At 47.5% G+C, this 19,533-nt stretch overlaps 1 protein-coding gene across 2 annotated transcripts in view; it reads left to right on the top strand.

Annotated features, from left to right (window-relative positions):
• UBE4B (ubiquitination factor E4B) overlaps positions 1–19,533 on the top strand; it is a 151,256-nt gene that overhangs the window by 19,145 nt on the left and 112,578 nt on the right. For both annotated transcript variants that reach the window (XM_030222448.1, XM_030222449.1), the window contains exon 2: positions 10,371–10,557. In XM_030222448.1, the coding sequence (XP_030078308.1) occupies positions 10,371–10,557 (187 nt within the window). The remainder of the gene's footprint in view (positions 1–10,370; positions 10,558–19,533) is intronic.

Below are 19,533 nucleotides of genomic sequence, written 5' to 3'. Positions count from 1 at the left end.
AGTGAGAGGAAGAAAGTACGTCAATGGGGGGGAGGCTCTGCCATCAGAAAGAGCAGAGTACTGTGGGATATCCAAATTTGATACCATCAAGCTGCTGTTTTGAGGGCTTGTTAATATTATGACAGACTTGCGGGGGCCCAGTGGGTACAAATAGAAAAGGGGGTGCTCTCCCTCTACTCAGTTTTTGAGTGGATGACCCCAGAGAACTTTGAAAGTGTAGGGTGTAAGATTGACATATTGTTATGATTGGGTCTGAACCCCTCTCAAACTTACCTCTTTCCTGAGGGTCAGCTTCTTAGCTGGCTTCTGTTTCTTTTCTCTTTCCTTTCTGAGCTGGCTCTGTCTCTCTGTGCTGGCAGCTTCCAGCAGCATGGGGCTAATTGTCTCTTCACTGCAGCTGTGGGTGTAGTCTGAGTTGCTCTAACTCTCTTTGGGTGTACTGGCTTCAAGTGTTTCACGGTTTTGCATTAGTGTGGGTTGGGCCTCTCTGGGTCAGTGTGCTTTTGCCTAGGTCTAGGGAGTGTGACATCATCAGGGAGGGCCTTGATAAGGAAGTGGTCTTGTTTCCTTCAGGGCCTTTGCAACAGTGGTGTTTGCTGTAGGTAGGGTGGTGCAGTGTGCACTTCTGACGTGTCTAGTTTCCCTGCTTGCTTTTGCTAAGGTCCAGGTTAGTGTTAGTGCAGTGTGCACTGGTGACTGTGTGTTTAGCTTTCCTGTTTTTCCCTTATGGTTCCCCTGCTTTTCCCTCTTGGTTTTGGAAGCATTGCTATGTGTAGGGCTTTGAAAGCTCTGTTGCTAATAGAAGTACTTCAGGGTTTGGTGTTGTTAGGAACACTGCAGAGTTTGCTGTTAGAAGTACTTCTGGTGTTTGTGCTATTGGAAGCATTGCTATGTGTAGGGCTTTGGAAGCTCTGTTGCTGATAGAAGTACTTCAGGGTTTGATGTTGTTAGGAACACTGCAGAGTTTGCTGTTAGAAGTACTTCTGGTGTTTGTGCTATTGGGAGCATTGCAGTCTTTGCTGTTGGTGTTTGGTGATTTAGAATCACTTTTGGCTTATGTGTTAGCTTCACTGCTTTTTCCTTGTGGCTCCCCTGTCTTCCCTTTTAGTGCTAGGAGCTCTTCTGGTTGCTTGCCAGAGTAGTGCTTAGGAAGCACCTTGTTAGTTGTATCTAGCTTGCTAGAGCAGTGCTTAGGTAGCTGGTTAGTTCTGTGTTTAGCTTATTAGTGTAAAGCTCTGCTTGTAGCTTGGTGCTTAGTAGCACCTGTGTTAGCTTTGTGTTTAGTTCCCTGCTCTGTTAGCCAAGGGCTGAGGAAGTCCCTTTCTTGAGCAGGGATTAGGAGCTCCTGTTTAGTATAGGGCTTAGGAAGTCCTTTTGTCAGTTTACTGTTAGGAACACTCCTGCTGGTTTAGGGCTTGGGAGCACGTAGATCAGTTTAGGGTTAGGAGCACTTCTGTTTCCAGTCCTGGTCCCTATGTCATCCGGTATCCAGTAAGTCCTGTCGGCTACTCGAACCCAGGAGCTCAACTCTTGGGGGGCTTAGTAGCTAAGTACAGGTGAAGCTGTTGGACCAGTCCAGTGTGCTCCAGTCCCGTGTTCCGGTCCTGTGTCCTCCAGTCCGGGGGACCAGTCCAGGGTGTTCCAGTCTGGTGTGCTCCAGTCCAGTGTGTTCCGGTCCGGTGTGTGTTCCAGTCCGGGGGATTGCAGTCCAGTGTTCCAGTCCTGTGTCCTCCAGTCCGGGGGATTCCAGTCCAGGTGTTCCGGTTCGCTGGGCAGTGCCTGCAATCCCTGCCGTTGTGCTTACCCAGTGTTGGTTGGTGGGTTTTGCCTGCTGCTGTCGCTCCTCGTCAGCAGCCCAAGGGCTCACGTTTGCTCCAGAGCCCAGTCCCGCGGGCTCTGAACCTGAGAACCTGACACATATCACCCTTTCTTAATACCAATAAAAGTGATTTGGAAGTTAATGCAAAAATCTAGTTCATCATTGGGGAGTTTGTCTCCATTGTTGAAGATTGCTGACTTGCTTCCCATTTCTGCAGCAGAATTTCACCCTAAGTGTCAAGATCTGAAAGGGGTTGGCGTGGAGAAGTTTGCTTGTCTGCAAATGTATACCACTACCATGGCTCTATTTAAGGTTGGAGGTAGTACCAGTTCTTTGTGTTGTAAAGGTTATGGGAATGTGGGTACATTCTTTCATGTGTGGTGGGAATGTGGGGAAATTGAGGTGTTCTGAGAGCTATTTATTACAAGACATGGCTGGCACTGGAGAAAATTGTGAATTTCAACTTATTGCTATATTGTATTGGGAGAGTGGGAAAAAGACCACCTGGGAGATAGTAAGTTAATTGCTCACTTGTTACTTGTAACAAGGGTAATGATTGCATGGAGATGGAAATCCCATTTGGCATCCTCCACAATTGATATGACTTATTTAAGGGGAGAGAATGTGCTTCAGCAAATTGACTTGTACTCTGTGGAGGAAAGATTCACTTGGTTGAGTATGTAACTCATTCATACACAAATTTGCTGCTGATTAAACACTTCAGATGTACACAGAGTATTGAGAACCGGTGTTGTTGGAGAGTTTTAATAAGACATGTTGTGGACACACCGGGAGGACCACTTCCCCTGTGTACAGGAGATGCTGATGCATGGGTCTCCACACAGCCAGGACCAGGCACCAGCTTCAACCCCACAGATTCAGCAGCCTGCTTCTACACTGGCACCTCAACCTTTCCCGATGTCAGCCCTTGATGAGCGCCTTCAGGCCTTGCTTTCTGAGCTTTTGGTGGGGTTCTGGCAGAGTGCATTGGCATCTAGGGTGCTTGCGCCAGTCATGCCTCTTGCTATAGTCCTGCATGGCCACCTGCAGTGAGGTCTCAGACGCCGATGCTGCTTGCAGTCTCGGTGTCGATTGCCACCTATGTTGGCACGCCCTTGACATCTGTGTAGGAAGCTTCGCTGGAGTCAAGGCCAAAGCAGACAACTCGATGCCCCTCTTGGGGTCATGGTACCTCTACATCAAGGCGGGCTTGGTCGCAGCCCTCCTATGAGGAAATCTTGGCTGACATCGATGAGGAGCGCTCATGGGACTCAGAAGAGGATCCGCAGTACTTCTCGTAGGAGGAGTCCTATGGCATCTTATCTGATCCCTCCCCTCCAAAGGAAATGAAGTCTCCACCTAAGGGCCTTTCCTTCCCCTTCTGTTGTAAAGGAGATGACTTCTGCCGTTCCAGTTCCTTTGGAAGTGGAGGATGAGCCCAGGGCTAAGATGTTCGAGGTCCTAGACTAGACTCTCCTCTTAGAGAGGCTGTGACGGTCCCACTTCACGAGATCTTAGGGGACATTCAAGTGAAGAACTAGCAGTCCCCCCTGTCTCTACCTCTCCTCCCCAAGAAAATTGGCACCATGTACTGGATTTAGTCTTCCCCCTGGGTTTGATAGGCCCCAGTTGCCTCATCATTCCCTGGTCGTGTAATCCTCACTCAAAAGGGCCAGGAGTTCTAGGGATTATGCTTCGGTGCCCCCTGGCAGAGAAGCTAGAACATTGGTTTCTTTGGGCAGAAGATGTATCAGGTCTCCATGCTCATCTCCCGTATGTAATCGTACCAACTCTACATGAGCCTGTACTTACAGTCTTTGGTGCACAGTATGTCTGATTTAGTAGACTCTCTCCCCCCAGAGCAGGCCAAATCTGTTCACCAGCTGGTCAAGCAGCAGAATGCATGTTGTAAATTCTTGGCCAGGGGTACCTACGACACTTAAAAAATTTTTTTTTAATGTAGCTTCTAGAATCTCTGTCCAGAATATATGATGTGTAGAATCTCATGGCTGTTTGTCTCTGACTTGGATCCAGCAGAGATTGGTGGATGCCATGTGCCGGGAGGAATAATCTTTTTGGAGAGAAGTTGGAGGAGGTCACTGACCTTATCAAGAAGCATACTGATACCATTGATTTTTCTCTCTTCCTTGGAGCCTCCTGCACATGCCACCTCCTCTTGGAGGTTTTTTGGCAAGTTGAGGAGTGCTCACAGAGACATAGGTACACCTCTTCTTCCCAGCCTCTGCAAGCTCAGCCGCAGCTCGCTTGTTCTCATCAACAGTGTCCGCCTAAGGCCCAGACAGCTTCCCAATCAAAGCAGGGGGCGAGCTTTTGACTGTCTCCAGCAGAGTATAGCCACAGTAAAAGTGACTTGCCGGTTGGAGGGATTGGGGGGGGCTGAATTTTTACCAAGAAAGGTGGCTTCTTGTAACTTTTGACCGGTGGGTTCTGCATTGGCTTCAGAGACTACCAGCTTTCCCACCGAGAGCACTTCACTTCAGCTCTCAGCACAAGCAGGTACTTGCTGAGGAACTCTCTGCCCTTCTCAATGCCCGTGCGGTTGAACCCGTTCCACCAGGGGAAGAAGGGAAGGGATTCTATTCCAGATACTTCCTTGTGCAAAAGAAAGCGGGGGATGCATCCCATCCTAGACCTAAGGGGCCTGAATGAATTTGTAGTCAAAGAGAAGTTAGGATGGATTCCCTGGGCACCCTTCTTCCCAAGCTTCAGGAAAACAATTGTCTATGCTCTCTGGACTTTAAAGGATGCTACTCGTATCCTGATACTTCAGCTCACAGGAAGTATCTTCAGTTTTGGCTGGGGACACGTCACTTCCAGTATTGAGTGTTGCCGTTTGGCCTCGTGTCAGATTCCCAGTGGTTTCAGCAAGTGTCTTGCAGTAGTTGCAGCGTCCTTTGCAGACTGGAAGTCCATGTGTACCCCTATCTCGACAACTGGCTGGTGAAAAGCATGTTGCGAGACAGGTCTCAGGGGTCCATATGGAGGACTATTTGTGTGTTGGGGAGAGCTACTTGGGTTTGTTTTAAACTACCCCCAAGTCCCATCTGGTCCCCTGTCCAGCGACTGGAGTTCATTGGAGCCCTGCTGGACACTCAGCTGGCTTAGGCTTTTCTCCCTGTGGCGCAGGCAGGTGCCCTTGTGTCCCTCATGTCTGAGCGCTCGGAAGTTCACAACTTGGCATATGTTGAGGTTGTGCCGCATGGCCTCTACTATTCATGTGACACCCATGTCATGTATTTACGTGATAACTACCCACTGGACCCTAGTTTCTCAGTGGTATCAGGCCGCGAGGAACCTATAGGATGTCATCCGGATTCCGCCAGAGCTGGTTCAGTCCCTACTCTGGTGGACAGTTTGATCCAGTATGACTCTGGGACTCCCATTCCAAATTCCACAGCCCACAAAAGTGCTGATGACGGATGCATTCTACCTAGGGTGGGGAGCTCATTTAGACTGGCTTCATACTCAAGGTACTTGGTCAGCTCAGGAAAGTTCTCCAAATCAATCTTCTGGAGCTCCAGGTGATCTGGAAAGCTCTAAAGACTTTCTGGCATCAGTTAAACAACCAAATTGAACTCATTCAAACTGACAATCAGGTTGCCATGTACTACACAAACAAGCAGGGGGGCACTAGATCACACCTTTTGTATCAGGTGGCTGTCCGGATGTGACATTGGGTGAAGAAATTGCAGAGTCATGGAATCGGAGGTAGGGTATTATTATGGATTAAGAACTGGTTGAAAGATAGGAAGCAGAGAGTAGGATTGCGTGGCCAGTATTCTCAGTGGAGGAGGGTAGTTAGTGGGGTCCCGCAGGGGTCTGTGCTGGGTCCGTTGCTTTTTAATGTATTTATAAATGACCTAGAGATGGGAATAACTAGTGAGGTAATTAAATTCGCCGATGACACAAAATTATTCAGGGTCGTCAAGTCGCAGGAGGAATGTGAACGATTACAGGAGGACCTTGCGAGACTGGGAGAATGGGCGTGCAAGTGGCAGATGAAGTTCAATGTTGACAAGTGCAAAGTGATGCATGTGGGTAAGAGGAACCCGAATTATAGCTACGTCTTGCAAGGTTCCGCGTTAGGAGTTACGGATCAAGAAAGGGATCTGGGTGTCGTCGTCGATGATACGCTGAAACCTTCTGCTCAGTGTGCTGCTGCGGCTAGGAAAGCGAATAGAATGTTGGGTGTTATTAGGAAGGGTATGGAGTCCAGGTGTGCGGATGTTATAATGCCGTTGTATCGCTCCATGGTGCGACCGCACCTGGAGTATTGTGTTCAGTACTGGTCTCCGTATCTCAAAAAAGATATAGTAGAATTGGAAAAGGTACAGCGAAGGGCGACGAAAATGATAGTGGGGATGGGACGACTTTCCTATGAAGAGAGGCTGAGAAGGCTAGGGCTTTTCAGCTTGGAGAAGAGACGGCTGAGGGGAGATATGATAGAAGTGTATAAAATAATGAGTGGAATGGATCGGGTGGATGTGAAGCGACTGTTCACGCTATCCAAAAATACTAGGACTAGAGGGCATGAGTTGAAGCTACAGTGTGGTAAATTTAAAACGAATCGGAGAAAATATTTCTTCACCCAACGTGTAATTAGACTCTGGAATTCATTGCCGGAGAACGTGGTACGGGCGGTTAGCTTGACGGAGTTTAAAAAGGGGTTAGATAGATTCCTAAAGGACAAGTCCATAGACCGCTATTAAATGGACTTGGAAAAATTCCGCATTTTTAGGTATAACTTGTCTGGAATGTTTTTACGTTTGGGGAGCGTGCCAGGTGCCCTTGACCTGGATTGGCCACTGTCGGTGACAGGATGCTGGGCTAGATGGACCTTTGGTCTTTCCCAGTATGGCACTACTTATGTACTTATGTACCAGCGTGGGATACTCCTCAAGGCCACTTACCTGGCGGAAAAATTCAACAGCCTGGCCGACAGACTGATCAGGGTCATGCAACCGCATGAGTGGTCCCTCAGCATGGATGTTGCCCGTGAGATCTTCCGAGCATGGGGCACCCCCTTGGTGGATCTCTTTGCCAATCAGTCCACTCACAACGCTTCACTTTTCTTGTTTTTGTGGAATCAGAACTTGCCAGGTACCTAACCCCGTATTTCCCATAGGAACAATGCGGTTTATGAAGATTTTTTTTTTAACCATACCCTCGCGTATAGCAAATGCATTGTAATTTAAAAGCCGTGTTATGTATTTACTCAGGTTCATTTTGTTTAAAGATTGGAAACCATTCAGTGCGACACATGTGTAATAGGAAAAATGGAGGTGGGGTACTTTTTTACGTTGCTGTAAGGTGTGTGTGTTTGTTTTGGGTTTGTAACTGGCATGGATAGAGGTGAGACATCAAATTAAAACAAAAACTATGTAAGAAATATTTTAAGAGACAAGTTGTGTAATGTCCAAAGCTTGTGACTCATAGGGTGTCACTTTTGTTACATTTGGTGGGTGGGTGAATCCTTTGTTAATCTGCTATACAAAGGGCTGAATTTTTGGTAAGATCTTAATGTAGCTCAGAAGGAAGAAATAACTTCTGCTTTAATACAATTGACTTATACATTTATTGGATAATTCTCTAAGGAGCCCGCGAGTTGTAGGTGGCAAGAAGGTGCATAAATGTTAGTTTTCTAGTCATTTATGTATGTACATAGTCTGTAAGAGGATATCAGCTGTCGAAAAAGTATACATTGTGATTTGATGGTGCATGCTTTGCTGGTGGACATGCTCATGGGCAGAGTTTGGGTGCACAGGTACATAATTAACTTATCTCATAAGGGGTAATTTTATAAAGCTTTTTTCCACATGTAAGGCATGCTTTGCACAATTTTATAAAATTTCATGGGAGTATGTGCATATAAAACGTACACCCATGTTCTATTGTGGACTGTGCATATGTGTTCTGGGAGTGTAGTTTCACTGAGCAGAAGAGGAGTTGTCATGTATGCGCATATTTTATGGTGAAGGTTTTCTACGATTGTGATATTTTATAAAATAATTAGCAAAATAGAACAAGGAGCCTTCAAGTTAGGGGCGTCTCAGCTTTACTTTATTGGTCAGACCCAACATGGTCTGTGTTTTGGTAAGAAACACCTGTGTCAAGGGTCTAATATTGGTATTTGTTTCCAGGGATATCAATCATCCATTGTCGGGAAGCACCTTAGTCTTAAAGACAAATGTTCTGGAAACTCATTTGAAAGACGCCAAAACCGACAATGCAGGAACAAATGAGATTTCCAAACCTACACATGAGCTAATTTTATAAAAGACTTTAATGTATAGAACAGTATTTTTACATGTTTAAGTAGGCACATATAAAGTTGCTGGGAGGTATATGTGCATACAGGTAGCTACGTAGCACCAGCTTTTGCGTGATATACACATAGATGCTCCCAGGGATAGAGGATGGCTGGATTATATGTAAGGCTGCCAACTGGATCCAGATTTTCAGGGCTGATCCAGTCCTGGGTTTACCCAGTGCATGCTGGGACTTGTAGCCTTGCTAGGGAATGTATTGGGGAAATCAGAACTAAAAGTCCCTGCATGCAAGTGGTAAACCCAAATTAGCCTTGCGGCGATAAGCAACCGGTTGCTTATCGCCGCAAGGCTAATTTGGTTGACCTATTAAAAAAATCCACATCCCTTAGATATGAGGGTCAGCACTCCCCGTGTGGTAGGTGCGTATATTGTAAATATGCGGTTACTACAAGGAGAATTAAAATACCGGGGACAAATCGGGATTTTTTTCTCCAGTCTGTCACTACTTGTGATAGCGAGAGGGTAGTATATTGTATTATATGCCCTTGCCTAAAGTATTATATTGGTCATACTAAAAGAAAATTAAAAAACAGACTGGCAGAGCATGTTAGTAACCGGAGAACCCCCCAAAAAAGATAATCCATTGGTTTCACATTGGATAACTAACAAGCATAATATTGATGATCTTAGATGTTTGGTTCTAATACAAGTTGCACCTCCACACCGGGGGGGGGGGGGGGGGGGGGGGAGATGTCAGTACTCGTTCAATTTAGAGCAACGTTACGTATTCCAGTGGGATACCATAGCCCCTAGGGGCTTAAACTTGGAAGTTGAATGGTTGTAAGGTGGTTGACGTCAGGTTTAGGGAGAGTGGTTAGGGCATATTTAAAGTGGGCTTATAGTAGCGTGCGTTTACGTTTTGACATCATATCCGGTATCCCTGACAGGGACACGAATCCCGTGGGCGTGCAGCTGTAAGTAGAATGTTGAATATTATAAACAGAAGGATATATTGTTGAAAGTTGATGTATGTGTGTATGCGAGAAAGCGACGTTTACATTTGTATTTCACAGAACGGGACATTTGGTTCTCCTGAGGAAGGTCATTCCGAAATGCGGTCTCGCATTGAGGACCAGCGGTGGTTAAGAATGTGTTGGTGAATGAACGTTTATCCTTATCTCAGTAGCCATCATCCAGTCAGAAACAGCGAAGTTGCCAACTTACATACAGTCTTTGAACTGTGGAATGGAAGAGCTTGTACTGTAACTGATATGATTATGGTGTCATCTATTTCACATTGACATTGTGGACATTGCTACAGCATAAGACCTACGGGGGTGTGCTGTGGAGTTTTGAAAAAACCACAGCGGTGAACAATGTGGATCCTGCATAGTTGATTGGACTGAGGTTAGCAGTGTTCTGATGTTGAATGAATTGTAGCGGATGGAAGGAGTGCTGAGATATAAGGTTTTGGGATTGTATTTCAATGTTGCTTTAGCATACACAAATGGTATATAATAAAATGAGATGAAAAAAGTATACTTGGGTATGGAGTGCTTTGAAGATTGATAGCTTTAATTATGTGCCAATTTGTATCAGCACATACACTCACAAAGTTACTTATGCCTCGGAGCAAGTATAACTTTGTCTGGGATATATTGGGTAGGCTGTGTTACAATGGCACATATGCTGCCCTGTTACAAAATTGCCCTCTGAAGCCTTATTCAGTTGAAACTGTTGATGGTAAGGTAAAAAAATCAGGCAGAATCTGTGAAATTGCAGTAGTTTGAGAAACACTGTGTGGTGTATCTCTGTTATCTTTTAATTTCTGATGAATTTGTTGAGTTCAGTGTTCAACAGCTAGTCACAAATGTTTAAGGTTAGTTTCAGAAAACATTTGTTTTCTGCAACCCAACTCCTCCTGGAAAAAGTATGCACCAGGCCGACTAAATGCTGAGAACGTTAAAGTGATGAGGTAGCTCTAAGTTTACTCAGCACTTTTCTCACTATAACACTGATTTAGTAATGTAAGTCTTTTTGGGAGCTGATTTACGGCTACATTTACTGATTTGTACTACCACAGTACTAAATAGGTCCCATTACATAATATGGGACCTGTGATAAATAATGCCTGTTTCTCTGTATGTTAGTGCGTAGTAACGCAATAGCACCTTTTAGGAAAAACTTTAAGGGTTAGATTTTCTAACATACAAGTTCTGATTCATTCTTTCCTCCCAATCTTCTGTAATTTTCTTGTGTAGATTCGACGACGACGTCTTGCTCGGCTTGGAGGTGGACCATCTTCACAACCTACCACCCCACTTACATCGCCACAAAGAGAAACGCCACCTGGACCCCCTGCAGCAGCACCGGCTCCAGGTCCATCTAACAGTCTTGGTCTAAATGTTCATACCATGACCCCTGCTACATCCCCCATTGGAGCTTCAGGTTTGTAGTAGGGTTGTCTGTGGAGCATGATTTTATCCTTTTTTTTGTTTCAAATTATTTGAAATGGTTTCTCATTTGCTGTAATGTTACCTGTTGCTGTTTTCAGAAAGGCAAAACTGACACTGCAGTGTACTAATTTAGCATAAAATATTTTTATTAGTGAGAGGAAATGACGTCATCGTCCAAAATAGCAGCCTAGCTCTTGAGCTCCCGCTCCCCAAGCTTGTAAAAAGCTATAGTTGGCGGTCATCGGTGCTTTAGCGGGATCGAAAAGTGGTGACTTTGCTCTCTGAATTACCAGCAAGCATAAGCAAAGTGAATACAGCGCGTAACAAAGACACGGAGCGGCCGGCGGGACCAGCAGGGCCTCGAAATGCTACGAGTCCTTGGCGCGAGCCTCACCGTCCGACTCGGACTCCGCTCTATCTCTGGTGGAATCAGTGCAGCCCCCCACTAAAAAAGGTATCTCCGCCGAGCTCCGCCAGCTCCTATCCAAAATCCAGGACAATATTAAGGTATCGAAGGAGGAGATTCTTGACCGCATGGAAGTGTTGAGCACAGACCTTGGGGAGTGGGGGGCAGGGTGGAGGACGCAGAGCTAAAGCTAGACGAGCACGCTGAATCTCTGCGCTCGCATGAGGTAAAAATCCAAGCGCTGGAAAAGAAAAATGTGGACTTGGCATATAAGCTCGACAACTTAGAGAACAGAGGCAGAAGGAACAACCTCGGGTTTCGGGGGGTTCCTGAAGGCAGGGAGACTGAGGACGTCCCGTAGATTGTGAAAATCTTGTGCACAGCCCTACTTGGCCCCGAGGAGGAAGCGGTGGCAATCGATCTGGACAGGACGCATAGAGCACTTGGCCAGCGGCAGGATAACAGACCGCAGGATATTATCACCCGATTCCATAAATATGAGGTCAAAGAGCTGATACTCACCCGGGCCAGGAAAGCACAGGACCTAGAGTAAGGCGGAGCCAAAATATCTGTCTATCAGGATCTCTCGCAATACACTTTGCAACAGAGACGCCAGATGAGGCCGGCATTGGATATATTGCTTAAAGAGCGCATACCATACCGATGGGGCTTCCCTTTTTCATTGAACTATACACTGAAGGGAACCAAGCACAGAGTTCAGTCACTGATAGAGGCCTGGGAATCCCTTCACGCAGCGGGGCTGGTGGCCTCGAATTTGTGCCCCCGGGGGCACTGGTGCCAGCCACTAAAGCAAAGTTACAAAGATGGCAGCGGGTCCCTGATTCAGCTAAGCGGAGCAACTCAAACACAAGAGTTGTGGCGGAGGAGACCTGAGTAAACCTGAGGAAGACTCAAGTAAACTGTTAGTTCAAGTCGTACTGCCTGTGTGGACGGTCAGAGAGTCCATGGACAAAACTGTGGTAAACGACGTTCTGTTGGGAGGGCTTTACAAGTGTTTTTCTAAGCTTAGAGCTCAGTTTGGTACTTATAGCCCTAAGGCATACTTGGGTATATGTAATGTGGTTGAATGGGAAGAGTGGGGAGTGGAGTGCCGAGGGGTGCAGTGGCATGTAGTGAGGGGAGGGTGGGGGAGCAGAAGGGAACGAGTGGATTATGGATGAGTGCATTGTGGTGGGGTGACTTATAGTAAGGGGCTGGGGAGATATGATGCTGATGATAGTGAGGGGGGGGGGACATGGGGCGGCAGGAGGGTTGTGGGGCTGGGTTGTCTGGATACTGGTGGGTTGCTTCCTCATTTCCCACTTAGGGGATCTGTATCCTCTGGTTGGTGTTCGTGTTGGGGATAGGGAGGGGTTCTGGGTCAGGGTTGGGTGGGGGGGTTGGTACTGGAACTTTGTTTGGAATATGAGGCTCATCTCAATGCAGTGGCTTGGCTCATCTTGCAAGTCATAGGATTACTCTGTATAGCTAACCAGATATGAGTGCTGACTTAAAGATTATGTTATATAATGTTAAGGGCTTAAACATGCCTCAGAAACAGCAGAAGTTTTTTAAGGAGTTACTGCATTTAAAGCCGCATATAGTTCTGGTGCAGGAGACACACCTTTGCCGGGTGCATGAAAAATACCTCTCCCACCCTAGTTACCCAAAAATTATCTTTGCCTCCTCTGTTGAAGGTTCGAAAAAACGCGGAGTGGCAGTGTTGTTTCATGCATCGGTAGCGGCCCAAATAGTGCAGATTAAATGAGACCCTGGAGGGAGGTTTCTGTTCTTGCATATTGTTCTGGATCAAGTAGATCTGACCTTGGCTTTAATATACGCTCCAAATGACCAACAAGGGGCCTTCCTTAGCATCCCTCCGGACCGGCCCAGGATTGGACTGATGGGTTGTGCTCGCCTACTAGCAGGTGGAGACTGAGAAAAAAACTCTGACTCTAGAGAGCCAATAAGAGCCCTGGTCATGTGACCCTAGCCCCAGTATTTTCTCAGTCTCCCAGCAGGTAGGAAGCGAGCCCATTAGTCTCTCTTTATAGGATTTATATCTATTTAGATTGGTATTCTGGTTTTTTTCTCTATCATTTATTTCTGTGCCTGGGGAAGTTTATTAGAGGCTTTTTGGTGCTTTTCTCTGCTGTTGTCAGCCTCTGGGGTGTCACACTCGGATGTTTCCGGGTCCCTCCCCCAATCCTCCCCATCTCCCTAATGTTCTCTCAAAATTATTAAAGGAAGGGAAGGGCCACCCTTTCTGAGGAAAGGTGTTTTGCCTTTGGGAGAGGCAGCCAGGTTGTAAAAAAAAAAAAAAAATCGAGAGAACTTGCCCCACTGACTGAATGAGCAGACAGCTCCGTTTGATTACAGGGGAATGTCTTGTTGGCTGTGATTCAGCTGTGTAAAAAAAAAAAAAAAAAAAAAGGAAGCCTGCAAAGTAAAGCTGCAGCATTGTGTTTCAGCCCTCTTTCAGAGTAGTGCTGTTTTTTTTGCTTTAGCAGTGCCGTTTATACTTTTATTTCGGGGAATTCGTTATTTATTTATTTAGCAATACCTCTCCGTGAAATTGCACGAACCGCGTAGGCGCGTGCACGGGTTTTCCCTCCGAAATGTCGGAGAAGTTGAAGAGGTGCGCTGTATGTCAGCGGCGAGGCGTTAATGCCTCAGGCGCTTGTAAATACTGCACGGCGATTGATGTTTCTTCTGCCCCTCTCCCTCCGTCGACTACGGGGTCCGTTTTGGCGGTTGGCTCTTCTTCTCCCGCGACGGTGTTAGCGTCGACAGTGGAGGCCTCAGATTCGGGGGGTAGCGCTGGAGTTTTGGCGCGAACGGCGGCCATTTTGAGCCCAGCTCCGGTTCTTCCTGCAGGGGGTCCGTCTGCTTTGCGCAGCTCTGCGACCTTAGCTGATACAGAATCGGGAGTTATTTTACAGGCTGCCAGCTCTCAGGCAGGGGGGTTTCCTCCTGAGTTTGTTCTACAGATGTATCAGGCGTTTTTAATGCAGAGGGGCAATTCTGGTACAGCAGTGTCACAAGAGCCTGTCACTACTACCCTCCCTCCCAAGAGACCTAGGGTTTGGGACATGCAATTGGAATCTCTTTCAAATCAGGATCATGATATGCCCCTTTTAGAGGAGGAAGAGGAATTAGTGGACAATTCTTGGGAAGATTCTTCTTTAGATCCAGACGCTGTACCTTTGGCTCAGGGGGAGGAACCTGCGGTGGCTAGAGTGTTCCATAGAGAGGATTTGCAGGATCTCATTTCTATGGTATCCTCTACTTTGAATTTTGAGGATCCCCTTCCTGACTCAGGGGTCCGAAAGGTGGATATTTTGGTTAAGGGTTCCAGAGCCTCCACAAAAACTTTCCCTATGCATCAAGATATTTGGGAGGTTATTAAACCTCAATGGGAAGTCCCGGATGCGGCCTTTCGCCCCTCTAAATCGATGCAGTTTCTTTATCCTCTGCCAGAGGCTGATAGAGCCTTACTTAAGCTTCCGGTGGTAGATGCTGTGGTCTCGGCTGTTACCAAGCGCAACACGGTTCCAGTGGATGGCGGAACCGCTTTGCGCGATGCTCAGGACAGGAGACTTGACACTCTTCTTAAGAATAGTTTTCATGTTTCTTCTCTGGCGGTTCAAGCGGCTATTTGTGGTTCTCTGGTGGCCAGAGCTTGTTTTCGTTGGGCGGAAAGAGTTTTGGACCGCTCTTCTGATGATTTAGGAGCCATTGATGTGGAAGTGGCTAAGATTGAGACGGGCTCTGTGTTTTTAGCTGATGCTCTGTATGATCTGTTGAGGGCTTCTTCTAAGTCCTTGGCCTTGGGGGTCGCTGCCCGTCGCTCTCTTTGGTTGAAAGGTTGGTCGGCGGATGGAGCGTCCAAGTCTAAATTAAGTAAATTCCCTTTTAGAGGCTCCTTTTTATTTGGTGAAGAGTTGGATAAGTTGGTTCAGTCCCTGGGGGATTCTAAGGTCCCGCGTCTTCCGGAGGATAGACCTCGGCAGTCTAGTCGCGGGGCTTTCTTTGGTCGTGGTCGCATGCGTTCTTTCCGTAGATTTCAATCTGATAGGGGTCCTCAGACTCAGAAACCTCGTTTTTTCAACAGGACTCAGTCCTTTCGCGGTTTCCGCAGAGGAGGTAGATTCTCAGCTGCGAGTTTTCGCTCCCCTTCTCGGGCTTCCCAATGAAGGTGCGAAGGGCTCTCCTCTGATTCCCGTTGGAGCTCGGCTGGCTCAGTTTTATCAGAGGTGGGCCCAAATTACTTCGGATCAATGGGTCTTGGAAGTTATTCGAGACGGTTATGCCTTAGAATTCGCAAGGCCCATTTCAGACGCCTTTCTGGAGTCTCCCTGTCGCTCTCGTCTCAAGGCGGAGGCGATTCGGGAGACTCTACAGAGGCTCTTGGACCTTCAGGCCATTTGCCCTGTCCCGCCGGCGGAGCGCAAGCGGGGTCGTTATTCCATTTATTTCGTGGTCCCAAAGAAAGAAGATTCCTTTCGTCCTATTCTAGACCTCAAAGCTGTCAACCGGGCGCTCAAGGTTACAGGTTTTCGTATGGAGACTCTTCGGTCAGTAATAGTAGCAGTGCGCAAAGGGGAATATCTCACTGCATTAGATCTTACAGAGGCGTATTTGCATGTTCCCATTCGCCCGGCTCACCACAAGTTCTTGCGATTTGCGGTTCTAGGTCATCATTTCCAGTTTCGAGCACTGCCTTTCAGTCTTGCGACAGCACCGCGCACATTTACCAAGATTATGGTGGTGGTGGCAGCGGCCCTCCGGAAAGAGGGCATTACATAAGTACATAAGTACATAAGTAGTGCCATACTGGGAAAGACCAAAGGTCCATCTAGCCCAGCATCCTGTCACCGACAGTGGCCAAGCCAGGTCAAGGGCACCTGGCACGCTCCCCAAACGTAAAAACATTCCAGACAAGTTATACCTAAAAATGCGGAATTTTTCCAAGTCCATTTAATAGCGGTCTATGGACTTGTCCTTTAGGAATCTATCTAACCCCTTTTAAAACTCCGTCAAGCTAACCGCCCGTACCACGTTCTCCGGCAACGAATTCCAGAGTTTAATTACACGTTGGGTGAAGAAAAATTTTCTCCGATTCGTTTTAAATTTACCACACTGTAGCTTCAACTCATGCCCTCTAGTCCTAGTATTTTTGGATAGCGTGAACAGTCGCTTCACATCTCGTCCATCCTTACTTGGACGACTGGTTGATAAGGGCGAAATCTTATCAAGAAAGTTGCCAGGTCACGGAACGAGTGGTAGCGTTCTTACAGTCCCTAGGTTGGGTGGTGAATCTATCCAAGAGCAGTTTGGCTCCCTCGCAGTCTCTCGAGTATCTGGGAGTTATCTTCGATACGGCGAGGGGTCAAGTTTTGCTTCCGCAGGACAGGATTCTGAAGCTCCGGTCGCAGATTCTGAATTTGATACATCACAAGGTCCCTTGTGCTCGGGATTATCTTCAGGTTCTCGGATCCATGGCAGCCACGATAGAGGTAGTGCCTTGGGCCAGAGCTCACATGAGGTCTCTTCAGTGGTCTCTTCTGTCTCGGTGGTCGGCGCAAACGGATTCGCTTCTGAAAAAGTTGCCTCTGCGCAACCGGGAACGCGTCTCGCTATTTTGGTGGTTAAAGATGCAGAATCTCACAGTAGGGATGCCATTGGAGTCTCCTCGGTGGATTCCGTTGACGACAGATGCCAGTCTCCGAGGCTGGGGGGCTCATTGCCTAAGTCAGTGGACCCAGGGTCTCTGGTCTCCGCTGGAAGCAGCTCAGTCCATCAATTTTTTGGAGACCAGGGCGATTCGGTTGGCTCTTCAGCACTTCAAGTTTCTCCTGGTGGGCAAAGCAGTACAAGTGCTCTCGGACAACGCCTCAGCGGTGGCTTACATCAACCGCCAGGGAGGAACGAGGTGCCGTCTGCTGTGTCGAGAAGCGGAAAGTCTTCTCGCCTGGGCAGAGTTGCACCTCACAAACCTCTCAGCTTCCCATGTAGCAGGAGTGGACAACGTCCAGGCAGACTTTCTCAGTCGTCACACTCTCGATCCAGGGGAATGGGCTCTCAGCGATCAGGCGTTTCAGTTGATAGTACTCCACTGGGGTCTTCCAGTTTTAGATCTTTTCGCCTCAAGTCTCAATTCCAAAGCTCCTCGCTTCTTCAGTCGCCGAAGAGATGCAAAAGCGGAAGGGGTCGACGCCCTCTTGCAGAGGTGGCCCTCCGGTCTTCTTTATGCGTTTCCTCCATGGCCACTAATAGGTCGTCTCCTGCAGAGGATCGAGGAACACGGGGAGCCGGTAGTGTTGGTAGCGCCGGACTGGCCTCGGCGTCCTTGGTATGCGGATCTGCAACGTCTGTTGGGGGCGACTCCTCTCCGACTTCCAGTGCACAAGACCTTGCTGGTACAAGGGCCTGTTCCTCATCCAGACCCGGCTCGATTTTGTCTTACGGCCTGGCTCTTGAACGGGCCCGCTTAGCTAAGAAGGGTTTCTCAGCTCCAGTAATTTCCACTATGCTTCGCTCTCGTCGGCGTTCCACCTCTCTGAGCTATGTTCGCACCTGGAGAATTTTTGAGGCTTGGTGTACAGATGCTGGCATTGTTCCTTTTCGTGCGTCAGTACCTCAGATGTTAGATTTTCTGCAGCGAGGCTTTGATAAAGGACTTTCGCTTTCTTCTCTAAGAGTGCAGACGGCAGCTCTGTCCTGTTTCAGAGGAAGGATTCGTGGTAAGTCTTTGGCCAGTATTCCCGAGGTGGCCCAGTTTTTGAAGGGAGTTAGTCTTCTTCGTCCTTCGGTCAGGCCAATCTTTCCATCTTGGGACCTTAATCTGGTCCTTTCGGCTCTAACGAAGCCGCCTTTTGAGCCGTTACTAGCGTGTTCTCTGAAGGATTTGACGCTTAAGACAGTGTTTTTGGTGGCTATTGCATCAGCCAGGAGAGTCTCAGAGTTGCAAGCCTTTTCCTGTAGATCTCCGTTTCTGCAATTTTCTAAAGAGCGAGTGGTACTTCGACCTGTTCCTTCTTTTTTACCCAAGGTCGTGTCTCGGTTTCATATGTCCCAGTCGGTTTTCCTTCCTGTGCTAGGATCGGCCTCAGGCACGAGGGAGCAGCAGAACTTGCGTACTCTGGATGTTAAGAGAGTTCTTAAACGATATATCGCAGTTACGGACGATTTCCGTCGCTCGGACCATCTTTTTCTCCTTTTCGCTGGGCACCGCAAGGGCTTGTCAGCTTCTAAGCCCACTTTATCTCGTTGGATTAAGGAGATGATAGCGTCTGCTTATCTTTTAGCAGGCAAAACGGTTCCTGAGGCGCTTAAGGCTCATTCAACACGAGGGCAGGCAGCCTCATGGGCGGAGTGCTCCTTGGTGCCTCCAGAGGAGATCTGTAAGGCGGCGACTTGGTCTTCTCTTCATTCCTTCTCTAAGCATTACAGACTTGATGTTCAGTGTCGTCAAGAGGCGGTCTTTGCATCCCGAGTGCTCACAGCGGGTTTGCTGGGGTCCCTCCCGTAGGACTACTGCTTTGTTACGTCCCATCAGTCCAATCCTGGGCCGGTCCGGAGGGATGCTAAGGAAGGAGAAATTAGACCTTACCTGCTAATTTGCTTTCCTTTAATCCCTCCGGACCGGCCCAGGCCCCTCCCGTGTGCTATTTTTCATTCTACATTGCTGTGTACAGATATTCAGCTGTCGTCTTCAGAGCTGTTCTGCAAGTTAGACAGTTAAAGGATTTGCATACTGTTCTCCAAGTTAAATGGTTATATACTTCATTATGTTATGCAAGTTGAACAGTTTCAAGAATTTCATAGTTTTATGTTATGCAAGTTGAACAATTTAAACAAGTACAAAAATCTGTACATAATTGGCCATACCTCAGCTCTGAAACGAGTTGTTGGTGAGCCCTCTGTCACGGCTAAGCCGTAGTTGTAAGCACGTTTATCTGGTGCTTCCTGGCTGCTTGGATTCCTCATGGCACAGAATATAGGTTCTTCTTTTCCTTTCTGCTTTGTTATTCAAATACTGAGGCTAGGGTCACATGACCAGGGCTCTTATTGGCTCTCTAGAGTCAGAGTTTTTTTCTCAGTCTCCACCTGCTGGTAGGCGAGCACAACCCATCAGTCCAATCCTGGGCCGGTCCGGAGGGATTAAAGGAAAGCAAATTAGCAGGTAAGGTCTAATTTCTCCTTTTACATTAAGGTGAAAAATGCCCTTGCTACCTTTACACAGGGCTCCTTGATTTTGGGGGGCGACTTCAATGCAGTAATGAATCCGGCCCTAGATCGGTCTGGAGCCGTCGTCAAATGGAAAACAAGGAGTCAACAGCTTTGGGATCACTAGCTTATTCTATGGGGGTGTTGGATGTGTGGAGGTTGCATCATGCAAGGGAGCGAGATTACACATATTACTCCCCAGTGCACGACTCGTACTCCCGTATTGATTACATTTTTCTTGACATTGCGTTGGTTGAGAGGGGTCCGATAGCAGGAATGGGCAGTATGACAATATCGGACCATGCCCCAGTTTGGGTATCTCTGCCATCT

This window comes from Microcaecilia unicolor, chromosome 13 (assembly GCF_901765095.1).
Source record: "Microcaecilia unicolor chromosome 13, aMicUni1.1, whole genome shotgun sequence".
Lineage (NCBI taxonomy): Eukaryota > Metazoa > Chordata > Amphibia > Gymnophiona > Siphonopidae > Microcaecilia > Microcaecilia unicolor.
Note: the sequence above shows the minus strand (reverse complement) of the source record. Positions and strands in the feature narration are given on the sequence as shown.